This window comes from Pongo abelii, chromosome 15, assembly GCF_028885655.2.
Source record: "Pongo abelii isolate AG06213 chromosome 15, NHGRI_mPonAbe1-v2.0_pri, whole genome shotgun sequence".
In the NCBI taxonomy this organism is placed as follows: domain Eukaryota; kingdom Metazoa; phylum Chordata; class Mammalia; order Primates; family Hominidae; genus Pongo; species Pongo abelii.
Window position 1 is genome coordinate 34,304,618 of NC_072000.2, and position 22,700 is coordinate 34,327,317.

The following is a 22,700-nucleotide window of genomic DNA, read 5'->3' on the forward strand; positions in this document are numbered from 1 at the left end:
AACGATTTATCCCTAAAGATATTAAGTAGGATAGAGCAAGATAGGCATTCTTGCAAAGTAGCAGTCTAGTGCCACTTCGGTCCAGAATAAGATGTTGGAACCTGAGCAAGATGACTAAGGGCATCCACTCATGGAATAGAGGGAGGATTAGTAATCTGGCATTAGATGTCAAAGTTCAGGAAAGGAAAGCAGAGTGTCCACATGTGGGAGTAGTCTAGCAAGGTGTGTGAGAACCATAACAGATTGAGGAGGGTGACCCCTGCACAGGAATAAACCAGCTTGGGCCTAGGTGAGGTGAGAAGTATGTCTAGGTATGTGGATGGGTTCACTGCAGGAAATCAGAGCTCAAGTGAAGTAAGAAGGGCATCCATGCAGCAAGGGGATGGAAGCAGAGATGGGATATTTGTTATATACAGGGGACTGGCTAAATAAATATATTGGATAATATGAAGAAAGCCCAATTTCCCATTGTCAGAGAAGGAATTTATAAATATAGAAAAGGAGAAAATTAGAGTGAACCCTGTAGTGTTGGATTGGAATTAGAGGTGTTGGTGTGAACTTAGTGTTTTCACTATATATCTGTTCAGATACAGAAATAAATATAGATTGTATGTTGCGGGGGGGCGGGGTGTACACTCACGTATTCGGTAACTCTGCCAACTGAAAGGGCCTGGGAGGAGCAATGCCCAACTAGTAAAGATGCTGCCTTATAAATACAGTTTCCACTAGGACTCCTTGGAGAGGTAGCTGATTCCAGAGGTGGGGCAGGGAGCAAAAGTACAAAATGAGTCTGGAACATTTTTGTTGTGTCAGAAGGCAAGGAAGGTACTCCAAAAATGATGGAACTTGTCAAAAGAACCCAGAAGTCAGCTTGAATAGGCTCCAGATAATGACAATTTGAGCACCAAAATAAATAATAACAGATTATAACCCACTGATAAAAGAGGATGCCAAGAGTCCATGTGGACATAATAAATGAATAAATTGAAATTTCATAGGATATTTATGCAGTTTCAGAATACCTCCCCACAAAATACTTATTAACTGTAAGAAAAAGTAACGGTGCAGTGGAGAAGCACTTAGTGAACCACAGTGAACGTCGTCAGTAGAGAGACATAAAATAGTGGGAAAGTACTAAGCAGATTGTGGAAAGGAAGGAGCTCAGGAAAGGCTGAGAGGTAAAGGGCTAGTAGGATTCAGTGCAAAGAACACAGCATCGCTGTTGTGATATTCTTGCCTTGGTATAACCTAAATCTAATCATGAGGAAATATTAGACAAAACTTAATTGTGTGATATTCTAGGAAGAAACCAGCCTATAGTCTTAAAAAGTAACCAAGGCCATGCAAGTCAGGAAAAATGGAGGAACTGTTTTATACAGAAGAAGACTAAAGAGGCATGACAACTGTATGTGGCACATTGATTCTGAAATTGATCCTTTTTCCATAAAATATACTGTAGACATAATTGGTAAAACTTGAAATAGGATCTGAGGATTAAATGGTAGTGAATGTGTCATGTAGTATATCACATCCTTGTAATGTGTCAGTGTTAATATCACATTTTGCTAATTGTTTTACTGAGGCTGTGTTAGAGAATGTCTTTGACATTTGGGGGTAATGGGACAGCAGGTCAGCATCTTACTCTCAAAATTTCAGGGAGAACAAAAGCTCTCCAAACTGTACTTAAAACTTTTCTCTAAAATGCATCAGATTACTCAATAAGGGAATTCTGACTTTAAAGCAGCAGTCAAAGGAGAGAGGTACGTTTGACAAGAGGTTCCAAGCTGTAGCTACAGGCTTTAGAATAATCATAGTTGTAAAGGACACATGCTAACAATTTCAGTTTGGTTTCCCTGTGGTTATGTCATTATAACCATCAGTATGCTCCCCAGCCTTTACCATCAGATTGGTCTTTAAAACCTTAGCAGATGTTCTAAGGCAGTTATTAACACTGTAGCAGTGTTCCCCTTGAAGAAGAGTGGGAGCTGTTCTTTAAGCAAAGTAAGTATCTACTATTAGAAAAGGCTGTGCTAGATGCTGAAGATACTAAAAGCAAACTCGGGGACCCACAGGCCCTAAAACTCTGAGGGAGGGGAACCTTCCTCTTGTATATTAGGATCTGTGGTCCCAAGCGGGTAGGACAACCCTCATTACTCTTTTGCCCTTTGTCCTCTAGCTGGTTGATCATAGTTGCAGCAGTTACGGCAGGAAGTGCTCAGTGAAGCAGGGTGACCAAAGCCAAAGCTTTCTAGCTGGGGCACCAAAAAGGGAAGGCCAAGGAAATGGAAAAGTACCAGGGAGATTGTGGAGAGGAAGGAGCTCAGGAAAGTAACCTCATAAAGTTGTTCATGAATTCCTGGGTTCACCCCTGAACTGCACATCTATGAAGCTGATCCTAAACAGCATTTCAAAGACTGAGAGGGGAAGAGCTAGAAGACTACCTCCCAGTCCCCAGACTGACCACTGGTTGATGGGACAGATCCCAGTAGCACTTCAAGAAGTTTTGAAAATAGAATCAATGATGGAAGAATAACCTACGGAAGGCTGATAGGAACATTAGCCTGTACTGAATCAGGCTGATTACCTGTTAAAACAAAAATATCAGTATTGTCCTAGGATTTAACAGGACCTGGAGTCTTATAACCTAATATTCCAAATGCCCCAAATACAATATTTATTTGTAAACATGAGAACTTTAGAGAACTTACCATTATCTTTATTTTACCATTCTTTGTCATATTCAGGGAGTACGGATAATTAGAGAATGAGTGTTAGTGTTCCAAATCATATAAAAAATAAGTGTCTTATCAGTCATTATGTTTTGAAGAAAATCAGCTAGTTTTTATTCTATAATAAAATACAACAATTCTGAGTTCTTGCATCTTAGGATACACTTTAAAGTGAGACTGAATATTGTTATTTGTCGAGAACAATGCTTTATCACCTTTCCACCAAAGTGCACATGATAGAAGAACAGACAATAAATGAGTTTCTCTGGACAGTCTTGGGCTTTGGGTACTAAGAGTAGTAACTCAGAGCACTGCAAGCAAGACATTACTTTGAAGTCTTATGTTTTGTCTTAAAATTTGAGGCAAATATATTCTATGTGATATAACAATTTTTTAATAAAAATATATGGTTTTCCCATTCTTATAGCAATATAAAAGCCTTCAGAAACATGTGTATTTAGGGGCCCCCCAATTTGAGAAGTATGACTTTAGGCTCAGCTAGATGATTTTGTTTAGCCAGCAAAGTTTCATAACCCAATTCCTAGGGTGAGCATACATCTGGTTTCCCAGGATAGTCCCACTTTCATACCAGTTGTCCTTATGTAATTGTTACTGGCACCCCTTTTGCCACCTCAAAAGTATCCTGTTTTAGAATTGTATGATTACCCTGCTTATATCCTTTCTTTTCATCGTGAGTTTATATCTAAAAGGGAAATCTCAACATTACACACAATTTGGAAGATACAATAGAGATGCTCTCATAATCACAGCCTTCTAATCCCACCTCATTTAATCTTTTCCGTATTTGTATTTTACATGGTTATAATTATATGCCTGTTACCTTAACTCAGTTAAATCAAGAGCCATGTTTTGTTTTGTCACATTTATATATGCCTTGAAATGTAACATACTTGTGTTGACTATAATACCTAATAACTACAATTAGGAAAATATTTTTTTTAACCTCTTTTCCCTTATGCAGCAGGAACTCCAGAAGATAAAATGAGGTTGTTTCTTATCTATTATATAAGCACACAGCAAGCACCTTCTGAGGTATGTCCTTTATTCAGTTATTGGGAGGAAGGGGAATGCTTGTTTGTAGACTACTACAATTCAGATTTTTAAAATAGAAGTAAAAATCACTGTGGCTAAATATCTCCTTCATTCCTTTCTTTAAAAGAAAAATGGCCGGGCGTGGTGACTCACACCTGTAATCCCAACACTTTGGGAGGCCGAGGCAGGCAGATCACTTTGAGCTCAGGAGTTTGAGACCAGTCTGGGCAACATGACAAAACCCCATCTCTACTAAAAATACAAAAATTAGCCAAGTGTGGTGGTGTGCGCCTGTAATCCCAGCTACTGGGGAGGCTGAGGCAGGAGAATCTCTTGAACCTGGGAGGCAGAGGTTGCAGTGAGCCAAGATCACGCCACTGCACTCTAGCCTGGGCGACAGAGCAGTACTCCATCTCAAATAAAATAAAAGAAAATAAATAAAAGAAAAACAATTTGTTAAGGCTGCTTCTATGTACTGCTGTATTTTATAGCAACTTTTATTGTTACCAGGGGAAACTACCCGTGAAACATCTGACTGCTTTTAAGTTGTTGGAATGTAAACTGAATTTAAGTGGCCAACATTCTTATTTTTGGAAAATAACTATTCTAAACTAAGTTAATCAGATTTGCTATACTTTTTGAAAGGTTGACCTTATTTTAAGATTGTTTTAAAACTAATGTCCAATGTAGAAAATACATTGTCTATTCTATAAAAGAAAGTGGTGATTTTGGTATCAGACTTCTTCTGGGTTAGACTGTTGACTTTAATGTTAACTATATACTTTTATTGGATGAGCAAGAAGCATAAGAACCTCAATAGGACATTTAGAATGTGGCTGTTCTAAGCTCCATTCCTTTGCTGGTAGCAATTTTTTTTTTTTTTTTAGTATCTGGTAAATTGATAGGGTTTCTGTTGGTCAAAAATCTTCAGCATATTAAGACAGCAAAACTAAACCTGATGTTTGCTCTCAGCCATTCTACTTTACCCTGGGAACACAAAGCTTCACTTCTAATTTTTTAAGAAAGTGTGGTTTTCTTTTTATAAGTATCTCTTTCAGTCCAAGGTGGGAAGATCACCTGAGGTCAGGAGTTTGAGACCAGCCTGGCCAACATGGTGAAACCCCATCTCTACTAAAAATACAAAAATTAGCTGGGCATGGTGGTGCACACCTGTAATCTCAGCTACTCGCGAGGCTGAGGCAGGAGAATGCCTTGAACCTGGAAGGCAGAGGTTGCAGTGAACCAAGATTGCTCCACTGCACTCCAGCCTGGATAATAAGAGTGGAACTCCATCTCAAAAAAAAAAGTATCTCTCATCAACAGGGGTTTACCTATATATCTCAGGGGATTCTAATAGCCTAATTAAAATATTTTTCTTAAGAATATGTGATTTTAAAACTTAATTCAGTGTTCCCTTAATTTAACCACATTATTTTTATTTACTTTTGGTAAGGATTATGTCTTTTCATAAATTTAAGTGATCATTAAGATAGGCTCCTTTAAGTTACACAAATTCAGCCAGACTTATCAGAAAATGAGTAAGGAAGAGTGAAAAAAAAAAAATTTAAAAGTGCGGGGCACCGTTGACCAGTTAATGAATCTGGACCCCTAGAATGAAAATGAGATGAGAAACCGAAACCTGCAGCTCCCCTCAGTTGGTGTCATTCCCCTTGTGTTTCTGGTTTAGAAATATTCTTGGTCAAACCAAATCATTCATTTAGTGCGTGTCCCAAAGAAAAGCAGTCTATCCAAGCAGTAAAGGAAAAAATAACTTTGTTGGACTTGCTGAGAAATTTTAAAATACTGTAATTTTATAGGTGATTTGGGAGCCTCTTAAAGGTAATTTTCATTATATGTGATTTTCTTGTCTTGGGTGCTCACTTGTGTACTCATATAAGATGTGACTCCACTCTACTTGGGTGCCAAGAATTTAAACTCATGCCTTTGGTCTTACTTTTTAATTAATCAAATGGCAACAAATAACATCTTTCTTGAAAGTAAAATTTTTTGTCATATAGTTCTTTTTCTTATTTCAGGCTGATTTGGAGCAATATAAAAAAGCTTTAACTGATGCAGGATGCAACCTTAATCCTTTACAATATATCAAACAGTGGAAGTAAGTTTTATTTTCTTCTTTAATTCCTGTCATTTAAAACAGTACAATTGAGGCTTCATTCCCAAGAAAATGGGAATGCTAATAAGAAAAGTGAACAATGCCTTGGTGGTTTTATGTATCCAGTGGCATAAATATTTCCTTATCTGGCCCACCCTGTTTACAACTTAAAATTACATAAAATAGTGATGCTTTTCTTTCCTGGGCAAGCTTTATAGTTTCTTTACTGATAAGGTGAGAAAGTCAAAGACTGAAATGTCTGGAGTCAAATGTCTCCAAGTCATTAAGAGGAAATTTTAATTTGACTAGTAATCAAAGAAATGCGAATTAACATAATGCAGACATTTAGAAAATACCATGCCAAGGATACAGGAAAATTCATTTGTGCATTTTATACTCTGCTATTAGGAATATAAATTGTCAAAATTTTTCTGGATGGTATAAAGAGTTCTTTAAAAATAGCTCTGACCTAGTACTTCTCTTAAGGATTTATCCCAAAGAAGTAATTGGAACTAAGATTTTAGACAGAATTGTAATAATGAAATTTTTAAAAACAACCTAAATGTCTAGCAGTAGTATTAGTAAGTGAATTGTGGTATTTCTGCAAGATAAATACAGTCAAGTCATTAAAAATCAGAAGGCCTACTTAATGACATTGAGAAATGCTCATGTTATATTGTAAAGTAAAAAAAAAAAAAATTATAACACTCTTCATTGATTTGTTTAATAAATATTTCCTAATAGTGAGCATGATAAACAAGGCCCCAACTGTCAGAGAATTCACATTTGTGTTGAGGAAACAATTAACAAATAAGCAAATAAATGAACAGAATAATGTTAAACCATGTTAAATAACATAAGAAATAAAACTAAGTGGTAAGATTTTAACCTGCTGGGGGTGATAGCTAAATTTGCTTAGGAGATCAGGGAAAGCATCTAGTAGGTAGTCACATTTGAGCCAAAACTTAAATGACATTTTTTACAGTTATGATCCCTGTTTATCCATTTTTTATCCATATGTTGTGTGTTCATATAAGCATACACATAAAAACATGTAATTACAGAGTTGAAATGGCATACAATTAAATGTTAATAGTAGATAATTCCAAATAGTAGAATTTTTTTTCCTTTTGGGTGCTTTTCTTTATTTTTCAAATTTTCTACAGAAACTGTTACCTTCAAAATAGTTTTTAAAATAATTAATTTTTTAAGACTAAAGGATTAAATAGGCTTTCTGATCACCATTATATAAAAAAAAAGCATAGCAAGAGAATTATACCAAGTTGTTAACAGTAGTTATCTCTTGAGTGCTGAGATATGAGTGCTTTTTATTATCTATACTTTTGACTTTTGAAACTTACTTTTGTCTGTGTTCTTGTAATAAGAAAAAAAAATACACAACAAACCTTTGTTTAAAAGGAAAACTGAAAACTGTCTTTCCCAATTTTTATAATACAGGTTGAATCCCCCTTATCCAAAATGCTTGGAACCAGAAGTGTTTTGGATTTTTGATTTTTTCAGATTTTGGAATATTTGCATATATATATATAATGAGATATCTTGGGGATGGGACCCAAGTCTAAACAAAAAATCGATTATTGTCTCATATGCATAGCCTAAAGGTAATTTTACCAATATTCTTAAGTTGTGCATTTGGACTGCAACCTGACAAGAGGTCAATGTGGAATTTTCTCCTTGTAGCACCATGTCTGCACTACAAGTAAACATTAGTGTATATTCTTTCATTGTTTATACATATGACAGATTTTTTTTCTAGAGACAAGGTCTTGCTCTGTCACTCAGGCTGGAGTGCAGTGATACAATCATAGCTCACTGTAACCTCACACTCCTGGGCTCATGATCCTTCCATTTCAGCCTCCTTAGTAGCTAGGACTACAGGTGTGCACCACTGCACCCAGCCAGATATTTTTTAAAACTGGGAAATCATTTTTAGAGATACAGTTTTGTATTCTAGTTCTTAATAACTTTCATCATGCCAGTTCATGGAAGTATTTACTGTTTGCCTAATATTAAATCATATAAATATACTGTTATTTATTTAACCCTTCTTTGTTGTTTAGATATTGTTTCTAGTGAAAAACTATTTTTTTATTGTTGTTGTTAATGCAGAAATTCTAATCCACTGCTGATTCACATCATCCTTTCTGAACAAGACTGAAATTTTTGTTTGGGATTTCTCTAAGGATATTGTTGGCACATTTTGTCAAGATTGAAATTGAATATTTTTAGCATTTCTACTACCACATCTTAGTGATTTACATTTTTTTCCCTTACAAAATTTTGTTTAGGTACTCTTTTTTTCCCAGTTACAAAGCATTTAAAATTAAAATTTAATTTCATTAAAATTACGAAAGAATATTGATGGGCATAAAATGTTTATGGTGTGCCACTAAAATGTGTTATAAAACAGTGTATACAATATGATGCTAATTTTGGTTTTTAAATCATATATGTTAAATAGGCATATGTCCTAAGATTAGAAGACTATACACCAACATCTTAACAGGGGTTACCTCAAAGTGGTAGGATTCTTCTGGGAGCATTTTATATTTTCTGGATTCTCTACAGTGAAAATACTCTCAGAATAAAAATATTTTTTAAGGCACATCTAAATGCCATCTTTCTGCCCATCCTTCATCAATCGTATTGTTTAGTTACAGAGGTTCTGGACATTTAGAAAGAGTTGAAAATACACAACTGTATGCAATTAAGTGTAAAAGTCTGTGGTATATAATATAACTAAAGGGAAAAATCACTGAGTGGTAGAGTTAGAAGTGTTAACAAAGAAAGTGGTTTTGAACTTAGTCTTAAAAGGAAATGTACAGTTTCTATTGAAGAGGGTAGTGAATTTATACTCCCTAAAGGACAGCATGAGCAAAGGCATGTACCTGGAAACAAGGGAGCATAGAATGTAGGGAACAATAAAAAGACTAAATTATTTCATGGTTGTTCTTTTAAGCCATCAAGTCTCTACATCAGTTCTTTTTATTTAAATGATCAGATAGAAATGAAGAAAAATAGGAAGTTTGGAAAACTAATGCATTTGTGCTTTTTTAAGAATTTCAGGCTGGGCACAGTGGCTCACACCTGTAATCCCAGCACTTTGGGAGGCCAAGTTGGGAGGATCACTTGAGCTTGGGAGGTCAAGGCTGCAGTGAGCCATGATGGCACCACTGCATTCCAGCCTGGGTGACAGAGTGAGATCTTGTCTCAAAAAATAATAATTCAGTGTTTTAGTACTAATTGTAGTGTAGTTATATTAGTTGAAAAATTCTCTTTTCAGAAAATATCTGCATCATAGAAGTTAGAGTTAGTCAATAGATATTTTAATACCGTGACACCCAGAGTTAGTTCTAATAATTAGCTTTTAAGTACAACTTCCTTCTTTCATAGGGCTTTTACCAAGATGGCCTCAGCTCCTGCCAGCTATGGCAGCACTACCACTAAACCAATGGGGTAAGTATTTTTAATAATTCTGTTGCATCTTTGTACTCAAAACCTTACTTAGACTTTCATGCCTTAAAAACACAATGTCTGATACTTTGAATGCGGAAAATGTCACCATACCTTTGGTGACATTTAGATGGCTGAAGTTCTCCTGTTTTTTTTCTATTTTTTATTTTTCATTGACATGTAATAATTGTACATATGTTTGGGGTACAGTGTGCTAATACATACCATGTGTAATTATCTAATCAGAGTAATTAGCATATCACCTCAAACATTTATCATTTTTTAGTGTTGGGCACATTCAAATTCTCACTGTAAAATGTAAGTTAATGTCTTTTACATGGTATGAGCTGAAACTTAGATAACATTTTTTATAGTATCATCCCTATTTATCCATTTATCCATCTGTGTGTATCTGTGTGGATGAGTATACACATACATACATTTAATTGCATAGCTGAAATGATATACACCTAAATGTTAGTAGTGGGTAATTCCAAGGGGTTTCTTTCTTTTGGGTACTTTTCTTTATTTTCCAAATTTTCTACAACAAATAATTGTCTTCTAAATGGTTTTTATTCATATGCTTGTTTGTTATTATAACATATTTTTCATTTTCAGAAAACATTTGAAGGTTAAAACTATTTTAGTATCAATGTTGATAACTTATATAGACTTGAAGCTAGGCCTAGCTTCAGGATAGATTCAAGCAGTGCTAAATGATAGGAAGTCCTCAGAGCTAGGTATGACATCTTACTCCAGAGACCCCAGTGGAGTATGTGTGATTTTCAGAGAAACTGAACAAGGTAATTCTGACTACTGTTTTTGGTACCATTCAGTTTCCAATTCCTAGCTTACTTTTTAGAGCTAAAACAAAAGCAGGAAGCCAGAGGAAAACAGGTTTATCCTAGCCCCACACCGAGTAACTGGTTTTAATGAAACAATTTCCAAAAACAAAAGCACTCAGGCTTATAAGTACTTGGCAAAAGGCATCCAGCTGGCCTCACCTTCAGACAGTGCTGCACAGGTTAGCACACGCCCCCCCCGAGTTGCCTGGTGACAAGAATCGCCCCAGAGCCATTCATTCCAACAAGGATTACTTTCTCTTGCTTCTGTTAATGAAAAGATTTCCATCCTGTCCATCTCTTCATTTCAGAGGGGAGTAAGGCAAGACGAGGAAAAGGAAAATATTTTTGGAAAATTACTTCCATGTATTTAATAAAATAGACTTTTCAGTTTCATCCCTTAAAAATCTTATTGAACATTAGCCTGTTAGGGTTCTTATGATTTTGCAGTTGGGATTTTGATAAATATGTTATAAGAAACTCTTGGGTGATCTGAAAGCTGTCCCTAGCCTTCTGAGATTTTAATGCAGGATTACTATTCTGTCCCACAAAACATCTTTTAATTCCATGTGAGAGACTGTTTGAACCACAGATATAAACCCAGTATGGCAAGTCACTTATTGGTGTTTTTTTGTTGTTGTTTAAAATGTAGACAACATTCTCAGAGTTGAGGCAAAATTCGCTAAGTCTATTCTGTTTCACATTTTTTTATGATAGATTTTATGTGTAGAGAGGAGAGACAATATACAATGTAGGATTGGATCCAGCTGCTGATAAAAGAGAACACAGTAATGTTTGACTTATAATACTTACTGGCCTATATATTTTCAATATGTTCATGTGGTTTGAACTCCTAAAGCAAGTTGTCCAAGTTACTAGCTTTAAATTGGTTTTTTTTTACCATTAGACAATCAGGAAGGCAAGGAATTCTCTTCAAATTATAACTCACAAAAAAAAATATAGCTAAGACTAGGAAATTAAGATGTTTATTTTGAGGGCAGCTCTTTTTTATTTTTTAATAATTATTGACTAATCAGAGTATTTTAATTACTATTTTATTGTTAAATAAAATTGCAGCAGTGATACCCATGGCAGCAGAAATTCTCAAGACCCTTCTGTTTAGTGAAAACAAAGGTGGTAGGTACAGCGAGCATCAGCATGTGGTGTGTAATCAGGTAATTATTTTATCTATAACAGATTGGAGAGGCACTTTGTACTTAGAATGGTCCTTCTCTTTTGCCCCCACCTAGTCTCTTATCACGAGTCATGAATACAGGATCACAGTTTGTGATGGAAGGAGTGAAGAACCTGGTTTTGAAACAGCAAGTAAGTACACTTGTTAGAAAACATACTGGTAACTTTTAAACATAAATGTTGACAGGCTAACTCCTCAGGTAAAGCAACTCCTGGATTTATTCAAGTAATAAATAGGAATCATAAAATCAAGGAGTTCCTTTTTTTTTTGAGTTCTGGGGTACATGTGCAGGGTGTGCTGGTTTGTTACATAGGTAAATGTGTGCCTTGGTGGTTTGCTGCACAGATCAACCCATCACCTAGGTATTAAGCCCAGCATCCATTAGCTCGCTTCCCTATTGCTCTCCGGGCCTCCCACAGGCCCCGATGTGTGTTGTTCCTCTCCCTGTGTCCATGCGTTCTCATTGTTGAGCTCCCATGCGGTATTTGGTTTTCTGTTCCTGAGTTAGAAATCAAGGAGTTCTTCATTAGTGTATTTAAGACTCTGAGGGTATTTTTTACATGTGTAGCTCAGAGCTCTGTAATTTTATACTTTTAAAAAAAAAATTGTTCATTTGGATTTGGACTTTAATTACATTTTGATTTGTCTTTACCATCAGGTTGTTGAAAGTATGTTAATTGAAAGAATGAACCTAACCTATTTAGAATAGTGAACTGTTACATAATGAATATCATTTCTTTTAACGTATAATCAGAGAATATTAATAAGCTAATGAACTTAATATCTAAAGTCCTATGTAAATTGGACTCAACAAAATATTTTAAATAGAATTTGTATTTGGGGATAATAAAATTGTACTTTGATTTCGCATTTTCTTTCTTTTAGTCCTTCATTTTGTATATAGGACACTTTTAAATGACTTTTTTGTTTCTGTGATTTTTCTATTCTAATATATAGATATTCTGCTTCAGTCCTTATTAATTTGGTGTCTTTTCAAAAGATTTGTTTTTTACTTTTAATTGTGGAAATTTTCAAATATGCATTATCAAACTCCTGAATCCTTCAATTAAGTCAATATCCATTCTTGTTTCATCTATCCCATTTGTGTTTTTTATTTACTTTTACTGGAATATTTTAAGGCAAAACTGAGATAATATTTTACACAGAAACTCAGTTTGCAGTGAGAAGGGTTTTAAAGGCCAAATCAAAAGAATCAGTTATTCAGATCTGAATATTGTTTATTTATCTGTATTCAGAAAAAAACAAGATCTTTTCTTTCCTCCACATTTTTCTTTCTTATAATGTTTACTTGTGGTATTTTATATATGTAATCTTTTTTTGTGGTTTAATAAGTTATTTTTTTCTTTTTCTTTTTTTCTGAGATAAGGTCAGGCTCTCTTGCCCAGGCTGGAGTGCAATGATGCTAGCTGGGACTACAGGCACGCACCACCACACCTGGCTAATCTTTGCATATTTTGTAGAGATGGGGTTTCACTATGTCGCCCAGGCAGGTCTTGAACTCCTGGGCTCAAGTGATCTTCCAACCTCAGCCTCTCAAGTGCTGGGATTACAGGTATGAGCCACTGTGCCTGGCCTCATTATCCCTTTTAGAAATTATTGTCAATCCCTCTCATTCTACCTCCTGGTAAGGAGCTACCACCAAATACTTAACCTACTTTTTCTTACTCGTTCATAGTACTGTCCAGAATCAGCTTATCTTCATCCTCTTAGACTATATGTGAAAAGGCACAATAGGAAGTTTGGGCACATCTTTACGGCTTAGCCTGGGCCTGGTTCTTATTTATCGTCAACTGTGGACAAAATGATTTTGTTTCATGAGACAAAGGGGGACCACCAACTTCTACGGTAATGTCTGCCTTTTCTACATAGACTGGCTATTACATAACCATATGTAGTTTATTTTTAAGGAGAATTACATATTTTTCTTCACATATCACTGTTAGAAGTAAATCCCAATAGTAAGATTTCCCTAAACAAAGTATTTCTTATAACATATAACTCATAGTATTTAGAAATTACAGACTTTAACCTTTAGAATAATCATGGTTTGTTTTGCTTTGTTTCTGAACTTATTATCTCAGAGTCACATGGTATATATCCCCTATGATACCTGTAAAAGACATCTAAATTGGTCAATTCTTAAATACTTTATTGTGCTAACACAAAAGTTTATTTTATTTGGAGTGCATAAGATATAGAAACAATTCTTTATGATCTTATATCTCTGTTTTTTTAATATTGCAAATAACATACCACTTTGACATAGGCAGTTTCTCACTTACAAAAGTAAAATTTGAAATGATCAGTGGTCACCCCATCTGTATATTTTTGCCACCACTACCAGAAGAGCTATGCCATTAAAAAAAAAAAAAAAAAAGTTCAGAATTAGAGAAATAGGCATTGACAGGGGGTAGGAATGGTTCATTTTATATTATCATCAAGTAAAAGTAATAGTCATACAGTATAGTTCAATTTAGTCTTTTTTTTTTTGTTGCTCTTTAAAAAGAGAAAAAATAGATGGTACTGCAAGACAAATACTCGGATTACCTAAGCTTTAAATGTTAGTTTTTTCTGGGTACATCTTCATCTCTGGTTACTTCTGCTCACATGACAAATTGCTAGGATTGAAATCTAGAATCAAGAGTGTAGACATTTCTAATTGTTCTTAATAAATATTACCAAATTATCCTCGAGTAAAGAGTCTCTAGAAATATGTAAACTCAGAGAAATCCATGTTAAAGCTCTATTACCCTTATATTCTAAAATTTAGAGATACTGTGGTGGGAGGTCTTGGGCAGTTTGGGAACGGAGAGGTAAGAGGTATCAAAGAAGACACTGCTGAAGATCAGTTCTGTTTCACTCTTGGAATATTATGAGTAATTTATGCCTCTTAAATCTCTAAATATTGTTTTGGATCTTTTTATCTGAATAAACAGTTTAAACTATAAATAAATTAGAATAGGATTAGCTACATCCAGTTTTCTAGGTCACTTTTAAGAGCTTTTTAATTTTATGGGCAGCATAAGTTTTGTGCATCACAAGTATCAACTATCACATAAAACCAATTGAATGTTATTCACAGATTTGGAATCTATTTGTGTGAGGATAATTGTACAAGAATGTGAAGATGAATAATGTAGCATACAGTTGCATAACTTTAGATTTCTGTTTTACTTTCTTTGGCCTGTGTGCAAAAATAATCCCTCCTTTAAAAATGAATTAACAACACATAAATTACAAGCAGTGAAAATCCATAGATTAAAAAAAGACTTAAAATACACAGTTGCAATGTCTGGCCCTTAAGATTATGATTTGAACAAGAAAACTATAAGACATGATTTTATATGTCGGGCACAGTGGCTCACGCCTGTAACCCCAATACATTGGGAGGCCAAGGCAGGCAGATTGCTTGAGCCCAGGCATTCAAGACCAGCCTGGGCAACATGGTAAAAGTCCATCTCTACAAAAAATACAAAAAAATTAGCTGGGCATGGTGGCACATGCTTGGGAGGCTGAGGTGGGAGGATCACGTGAGCCTGGGAGATGGATGATAATTTATACAACAGTGACTAGATATCAAGTTGTGTAGTAATTGTTTCATAACAAATACATATATCAAAACATCATGTTGTACACCCAAAATATATACAGCTTATTTGTCAGTCATACCTCAGTGAATCTGAAGAGAATAAATCACTGTTAATTAGGTAATATTATAACTTATAAATATAAATTATTTAATAATTATTAAATTATTATTTTAGGACTGGTAATAGTGTTTCGGGGTTTTTAAGAGTTTTTATATTTTGGATATGTGTACTGAAATATTTATGGCTAAAATGATTGTATATTGGAGACTTACTTTAAAACAACATAGGGGAATGGGTAGTAGATGATAGTACAGGTGAAATAAGATTTGCCACGAGTTAATAATTGTGGAAGCTGGGTGATAGAGGGATGGATGTGTCTTAGTGAGTTCACATAATCTCGTTTTCTTTATTTTATTGCCATGAACACGAGATGATTTTGTAAACTCATCTGTAAGATAAGGGTATTAGATACACTCTGTAGATCGCAGTCTGGTTTATAATTTTAAATTTTGGAAAGAGACAGCCCATCTTATTTCCTCTCCTCCTAGCTTCACTTCACTGGCAACTTTCCACCCTTCTATCATTGATACATCTCTCATCTCCAGTGTTTCCAGTGTCCACACATGCCATCTAATTCTTTACTTGGCTGATAACTGCCTTCAAGATAAGCGTCCTCTTACAGGAGGTCCACATAGGGCTTTTTCATTCTCCAGGGTTCTGATAATCAAGGCAGTAGCAATTCTTGTCCCATCTCCACTGCCAGCTTCGACATCAGAGTATCATCCGAAGCCCAGGGCTGCAAGGGAAAAGTTACAAATAGTCACCATAAATCAGTTGTCAATATAGGTCAACAAGTGGCTAATTTTAAGAGAACTCAAAGGAAAAAAAAAACTTCCCTATTTTGGTTATGGAACTATATTATATTTCTTAGTTGTCTTTTTTTTTAAGTTTCTGTGCATATTTTATTTTATTTTGTAATACACCATGAGAAATAAAGTTAACATTGTTTTTACCTAAGCTTTTCTGGTGACTAAAATCATAAAACACAACTAAAGTCATAAAATGAATTAGAATTTTTGGAAACAGATTTCTCACTATATTTTTTTCAGATAAAGTCTCTAGTTCATGTATTTGAAATTTGAAGAACTTCAATTTAGGATATTCCTGTGTATAGGACTCTGTCTCTCAAATCTATATCTATAATGGCTTTCTAATAAAAATTTAGTTGCTAACTATACAATAATGTTTTCCGTTTTATTTCTAAACAACGGTTTCTAAGAACAAAAAATGTGCTTGGGAATTCTTACAACAATGGAGTTTTTCATTTGATAAAATTTTATTTATACCCCTTTTACTGAAGCACACAGACTTTTTATGTTTCTAAAGACACATAAGTAACACACTATTTGTTGAGCAAAGAATAATTGTATGGTTTTGTTCTGATGTTTTCCATGTGCTAGTATGTTAGCTGCTAAAATCTGGTTTTTTTAACCAGTAAAACTTGATTAACCTGGTATGTAAATTATTCTAAATATATAATTGATTTTTTTAAATGATTAAGTCAATTCAGGCCTTTAGGCAAAGAATGGAGGCTGGCTAGAGCATTAGCTGGTGACAGATCTCAAAAGTTGTTTCCTGAAGTACTCTTTCCTACATTTTAAAGACATTATGTATTTTTTAAAATCATTCTCTGTACTTGAAGCTTCCATTAATGTATGGGAGTATGTGAATATTGTATTGTATGGGAGTATGTGAATATTGTATTGTATGAGAGTGGTAGATGATTTTGGTGTGTTATTTGGTTGTAAAAACCAGACAAAAACATAAGAAAGAGTTGTCTCTGGGCTCTTTAATTTTTGAACAATTTTGCTGGAAAGAAATTTTTCTCGTTACTTAATGACCTATTTGGCAGACTTGTCTTCAGATATAGCAGAACTATAAAACACAAAGTAAAATTTAATTGTATCCTTAGGAAAATCTCATTTTATATTAAGTAAAGATTTATCATGGAATATTGGTATGAATATTCAAACTTCCAATTATTTTCACAAATATAATAAAAATAATATGACCCTTATGGTTTATCATTATATATAATCTTTTCTAAATTTTCCTCCATTGTATAGATCTAAGAGGACAATGCAGGAAGATAAACACAGAATTCAGTGTAAACAGAGAAACTGATATAAAGTTGTCAATTTTAGTAAAATTTTACAAAACAATTTACAATGTTCTTTTGTTCCAGAATTTTTTAATTATTTATTCTTGTTATGTTGCAAAGTACTTCATTATCTTTTGTTGGTATTACTTGGAATTCCTAACTACAGTTTTCTCCTTTGGATAAAGCATTTTAAAATCTTTATTTAAAGCACATTTAAATCTGCACCCAGTTACTCTTCAGAGAAACTGGTTTAGACTCACTCTTAAATGAACAGACTCAATTTTATTTGAAACAAAACTTAAAAGGTAAAATTTTGAGCCACCTTTTTTAAAAAAAAAATCTGAATAGTATTCAGAAGTATATTCAGACAGCTTGAACATTTGATGCTTGTATTTATATTTGAAAGTACCTAGCCAACACAAATGAAATAGCTTTAATTTTAATTTTACTTGCCTGAGACGATCTTAAAAGGTTTTTACTTTACCAGTCTAGGGAAGGCAGCAGTATCCTTAGTGACAGTCCATTTTAATAACAATAAAATGTTTTATGATCTAAGAAAATGGAAAATCCTTATATAATAGTAATGTGTTATCTATAGATTTTTATCTGATCTGTAAACAATCAGATTGAATGTTTTTGTTGTGAAGTCTCTGAAATACATAAAGTACAATAGATACAAGACTTCTCTTCAGAACATCCTGTACAATTCACAAAGGAAATAACAGTTGAAAATGAACAGAATAACACTTTATTAGGTATGCACTTTGAATAGACATAATAGTCACTCACTGAATTTTCTAAATTTGACTTATGTTCAAAACAATAAAACTTGTCAGACTGAAATGTAACTATTTCTTATGCCACAGCCTGTAAACAAGTCAGGAGACAACCTTTTGCCAGCACCTGTGTTGTACATTTCATGTTCAAAGTGGAATCTGTTCTGTAAGATGATGCAGTGCAACATTGAAAACTTGGAACTTATCCCAGGCAAAATAAAAATGATCAATAAAGTTGTTCGTGTATCCATATCCCCATTTTCCAAAGTACAAAAAATACCTTTTTATTAGAAATGAACGAACTCTTACGTCATTTAATCTCATACATTTTCATGAACTTTAAAAGTTACTTTATTTTTTAAAGAAAACTTTTATAATCCACAGAGAGGAAATGAAAAAAATACAGTGGGATTCTGGCCAGGCATGGTGGCTCACGCCTGTAATCCCAGCACTTTGGGAAGCTGATCACCTAAGGTCAGGAGTTTGAGACCAGCCTGGCCAACATGGCGAAACCCTATCTCTACTAAAAATATAAAAATTAGCCGGGCATGGTGGCACGAGCCTGTATTCCCAGCTACTTGGGAGGCTGAGGCAGGAGGATCACTTGAACCCGGGAGGCAGAGGCTGTAGTGAGCTGAGATTGCGCCACTGCACTCCAACCTGGGCGACAGCAAGGCTCCATCTCAAAAAAATAAAAATAAAAAACGGGATTCTTGTTTGATCAAAACAAAAGCTTGCAGTTACTAGTATTAAAAGCAAACACCCAACAAAGTAAAAAGCCCAAACATGTATTTGTACTAAAACCTGAATACACCTACACATTTAAAGAAGCATTTTACTTAGAATTATATTTTCCTGTGGAAACTTGAGTAGTGCCAAGAGTATTTACATCTTTGACATCACCTTTACCATTCACAGACTACTTAATCTTAGAATGTGTTTAATTGAAAGATAAGCATACTTAACTGTAGAATGATCAGGTTGTTTTAATAGAGAAGAACTTTGGTTTAATATTCTAATATTTAACAAAATACTTTTCCACAGAATCTACCTGTTACTCGTATTTTGGACAATCTTATGGAAATGAAGTCAAACCCTGTGAGTACCATATAACATACTTTGTGTAAATTCCCGAATGTGTCAAACTGACTAGTATTGAAAGAGGATAAAATCAGATTTTCTTGTGAGCTTAATCACAGCAGAATACATGAGGGAAAGGAAGAGTCCATGTTCTCAAGAAGCCTTTTTTAGCCATTATCACAGATTCTGGGAATTGGTTTTCTCAGCTGCCATACCCATTCTGGCCAGCTCTCATTCAAATGTCATGCAGATTATATCCTATATGTATAATTAAATGTAAAATATATCCTAAGGAACAAATTTCTGTAAATGAAAAAAGAACCAGTGAGCATCTGTTGATATAGTGTAGAGTACCAAACCAATTTAATTTTATAAAAGTTAAATTAGGAAAGAAGTGCATAGTAAAAATGTTAAGTACATACGTTTACAGGGCACTAAATTCTTTTGGGCTGAAGAAGTAAATTGACAATGAAATCATTGGGTGAACAGACAAATGGGTCAATACTGTTAGCATTAACTTAAAGAATGGGTTTCTAAGCTGTTTGTAATTCAAGAAAGGAATGTAAAAATCATCACAATCTGTTTCATAAAACATCCCATCCTGTTGTCGCAACCAAAAGGTGGTTATTACCACAAGAATCTGGAATCAAAAACAGGCAGCATGATCCTGCCCACATCAAAACCCTGGTTTGAGTTGATCTAAGTCCCTGTAGACTTGGCAGTGAGGCTTAGGATTCCAATCCTAAGAAAGAGTGAGAACAGTATCTTCAGATGAGTGTGACCTTTTTTGTAATTGTCAGAACATGACTGTAATAACAAGAAACTAACAAATTTTAAAATTCACTAGTGTGAAAACAAAGATACAGTGTAATAAAACATGTCAAAAGGGCAGTTAATATTATGAAAGGAATGGGAGAATCATTTATAATGATAAACTAAAAAGGATTGGATTCTTCCGTCTGGGAATCAATACAGATTAAGTGGTATACAATGAAATAATAATAGACTTTGTCACTACATCCTAGAATACATGAAGAAAGGGTTCTTCCTGAAAAGCCTAAGAGAGGTATACATTTATGACTAATTGACTTAGAGAATACTGCTTCCTAATAGGCAATAAACTTCCAGAAGATACTATGCCAGGCAACTATAAAGATTAAAAATATAAGTAAATGCAAAACTTTAGACAGGTGCCAAATACACAGGGGGTTAAGAAATTTTGATATTTTCCAGGCATGTTTGCTTATGCCTGTAATCTCAGCACTTTAGGTGGCCGAGGCTGGCGGATCACTTGAGCTCAGGAGTTTGAGACCAGCCTAGGCCACGTGGTGAAACCCCGTCTCTACAAAAAATACAAAAAATTAGCCTGGTGTGGTGATACGCACCCGTAGTCCCAGCTGTTCAGGAGGCTGAGGTGGGAGGATCACTTGAGCTCAGGAGGCTGAGGCTGCATTGAGCCAAGATTGTGCCACTGCACTCCATCCTGGGTGAGAGTGAGACCCTGTCTCAAAAAAAGAAAGAAAAAATTCTGTGATATTTTGTTACTGCCCCTAATCTTGAAGTTGAGATGAAAAATAATGACAATAATAATGATAATAGCTAACATTTATTGAGTACTTATCATGTTCCAGAAATCGTTCAAAGCATTTTTCGGTGGCTCAAGCCTGTAATCCTAGCACTTTGGGAGGCCGAAGCAGGCGGATCACTTGAGGTCAGGAGTTCAAAACCAGCCTGGCCAACATGGTGAAACCCCATCTCTATAAAAAATTAGTGGGGCGTGGTGGCACGCACCTGTAATCCCAGCTACTCTGGAGGCTGAGGCAGGAGAATTGCTTGAACCCAGGAGGTAGAGTCTGCAGTAAGCCGAGATCATGCCACTGCACTCCAGCCTAGGTGACAGAGCAAGACTCTGCCTTAAAAAAAAAAAAAAGCATTTTTCACCTATTATCTCACTTAATCCTCATTAGAACTTTCTGAGAAAAGTACTAGTATTATTATTTTCATTTTATAGATGAGGACACTGTAGTGCAATGTAACTTGCCCAAGTACACACAGCTAATAAATGTCAAACTTAAGATTTTAACTAAAGGCCAAGTTTTTTACCATTATGCTGAATCGATTAGGGCAAGAATCATTCCCTTCATGGAATCCCAGAACTAGAGAGTTAAAGAAACATAAGTCATCTTAACAGTGGAGGAGAGGCAACCAAGAAATGTTGTGACTTCCCAAGTCACACTACTTTTAGCAGCAGAATTGGAACCAGAAACCTACTACTGCTATATTCCTGCCTGGTGCTCATTCCAGCATACACATTCCTTCCACATTTCTCTGTCATAAACACATGGATGGCTACCTTGTGGATCTTACTGAAATGTTTCTCCAAGCTATGAAAGTTCATTGATCAGTTCCCTTGACTTTCACTTTATAACGCAAGGCGTGTTATTGCAGACGGATATTTTTTTACTTAATTAGGAAAAAGTAACTTTTTCTGTTTCGAAAGTGTTTTTTCATCTGCTAGGTGAGGATGCATTCTCATCCTTCTCCTGTTCCCAGATGGACAAATTGATTGGGAGGCAATGAAGAGATTAGCAAAACGCTAAAGAGATTAGCAAAGTATACTAAGTTGGACCTGACAAATAATCTTGATTGTATCCATTTGAAATGCTGTAATCTAATTCTAGATGCATTTTTATCAGTTCATTTATTAAATGTTTTCCTTTCATTTCTTAATTGAATAAATTAAAACTAAGGCAAGATATCAGATACGTTATCTTGCCTTGTAAGTCTGGCTGGTAGTGGTTTCTTGGAGCAAACCGTTGAAGGATCCTTACACTATGTTTGGGTTTACTGAGAGTGTTATGATTGATTAGCAGTGTCCACCCCACTGCGTACAGGACTAAATAGTAGCAACATGTGTAGCATATTTGTCGAGAATCAGGTTTTGATAGTCCTGTCAACACTCCAGAAGAGAATTAGTTTCTCTGGCATGGTAATTAAGAACTTGGGCATTGAAAGTAGACTGCCTGGGTTCAAATCCTATAGTTCCCATACTTACTAATCATGTGACTTTAGAAAAGTTACATAACTTTTCTCTACCCCAAACTGCCAATCTGAAAAATGAGGGTAACAGTAACAATCTGATAGACCATTATTGGGATTGAGTAATTTCATCTAAAGCACTTAGAATAAAGGTTAGCACATAGTAAGTGCTCATTAAGTATTAGGGGTGGTTGTTATACATTCTACAAAATTGATAGATTCATTAAAATAGGATATCTAAGCCAAACTGACCTTCTGAAGAGAAATTCCACAGTCATGGTAAAGTTCATTTTTTTTAATAGGAAACTGATGACTATAGATATTTTGATCCCAAAATGCTGCGGGGCAATGACAGGTAAGCAGCTTTTGTCTTGTTTAACTTGTGGATTTTTTCCCCTCAAGAATGGAAGTAATTGATTTTTTTATTATATAGTACTGCTTATTAAAAATCCAAACTATATGGAAAACTCGTAAGGAAACAAGGATGTATAATCTCATTATCCAGAGATATCTCTAGTAATGATACTTGGCATTTAGATGTTTTTCCTTCCACATATACACACACACAAATCCATTTAGACGTTTACTGGTGTTTTTATGAAATGGTGGAGGTATTAGAAACTAATT

General features: G+C 34.9%; 1 protein-coding gene and 1 long non-coding RNA gene across 4 annotated transcripts in view; one reads left to right on the forward strand and one right to left on the reverse strand.

Moving 5' to 3' along the window:
- Positions 1–22,700, forward strand: part of SCFD1 (sec1 family domain containing 1) — a 105,680-nt gene that overhangs the window by 67,906 nt on the left and 15,074 nt on the right. For all 3 annotated transcript variants that reach the window (XM_054529970.2, XM_054529969.2, XM_024231409.3), the window contains 6 exons: positions 3,712–3,782; positions 5,819–5,898; positions 9,310–9,372; positions 11,462–11,537; positions 18,999–19,052; positions 22,376–22,428. In XM_054529970.2, the coding sequence (XP_054385945.1) occupies positions 3,712–3,782; positions 5,819–5,898; positions 9,310–9,372; positions 11,462–11,537; positions 18,999–19,052; positions 22,376–22,428 (397 nt within the window). The remainder of the gene's footprint in view (positions 1–3,711; positions 3,783–5,818; positions 5,899–9,309; positions 9,373–11,461; positions 11,538–18,998; positions 19,053–22,375; positions 22,429–22,700) is intronic.
- The window catches only part of LOC129049738 (uncharacterized), a 90,686-nt gene continuing 83,452 nt past the window's right edge, over positions 15,467–22,700 (reverse strand). Inside the window, exons 8-9 of the long non-coding RNA XR_008513027.2 lie at positions 20,420–20,535; positions 15,467–15,813 (exon numbers count right to left, since the gene is read on the reverse strand). This is a non-coding gene — a long non-coding RNA (uncharacterized LOC129049738). The remainder of the gene's footprint in view (positions 15,814–20,419; positions 20,536–22,700) is intronic.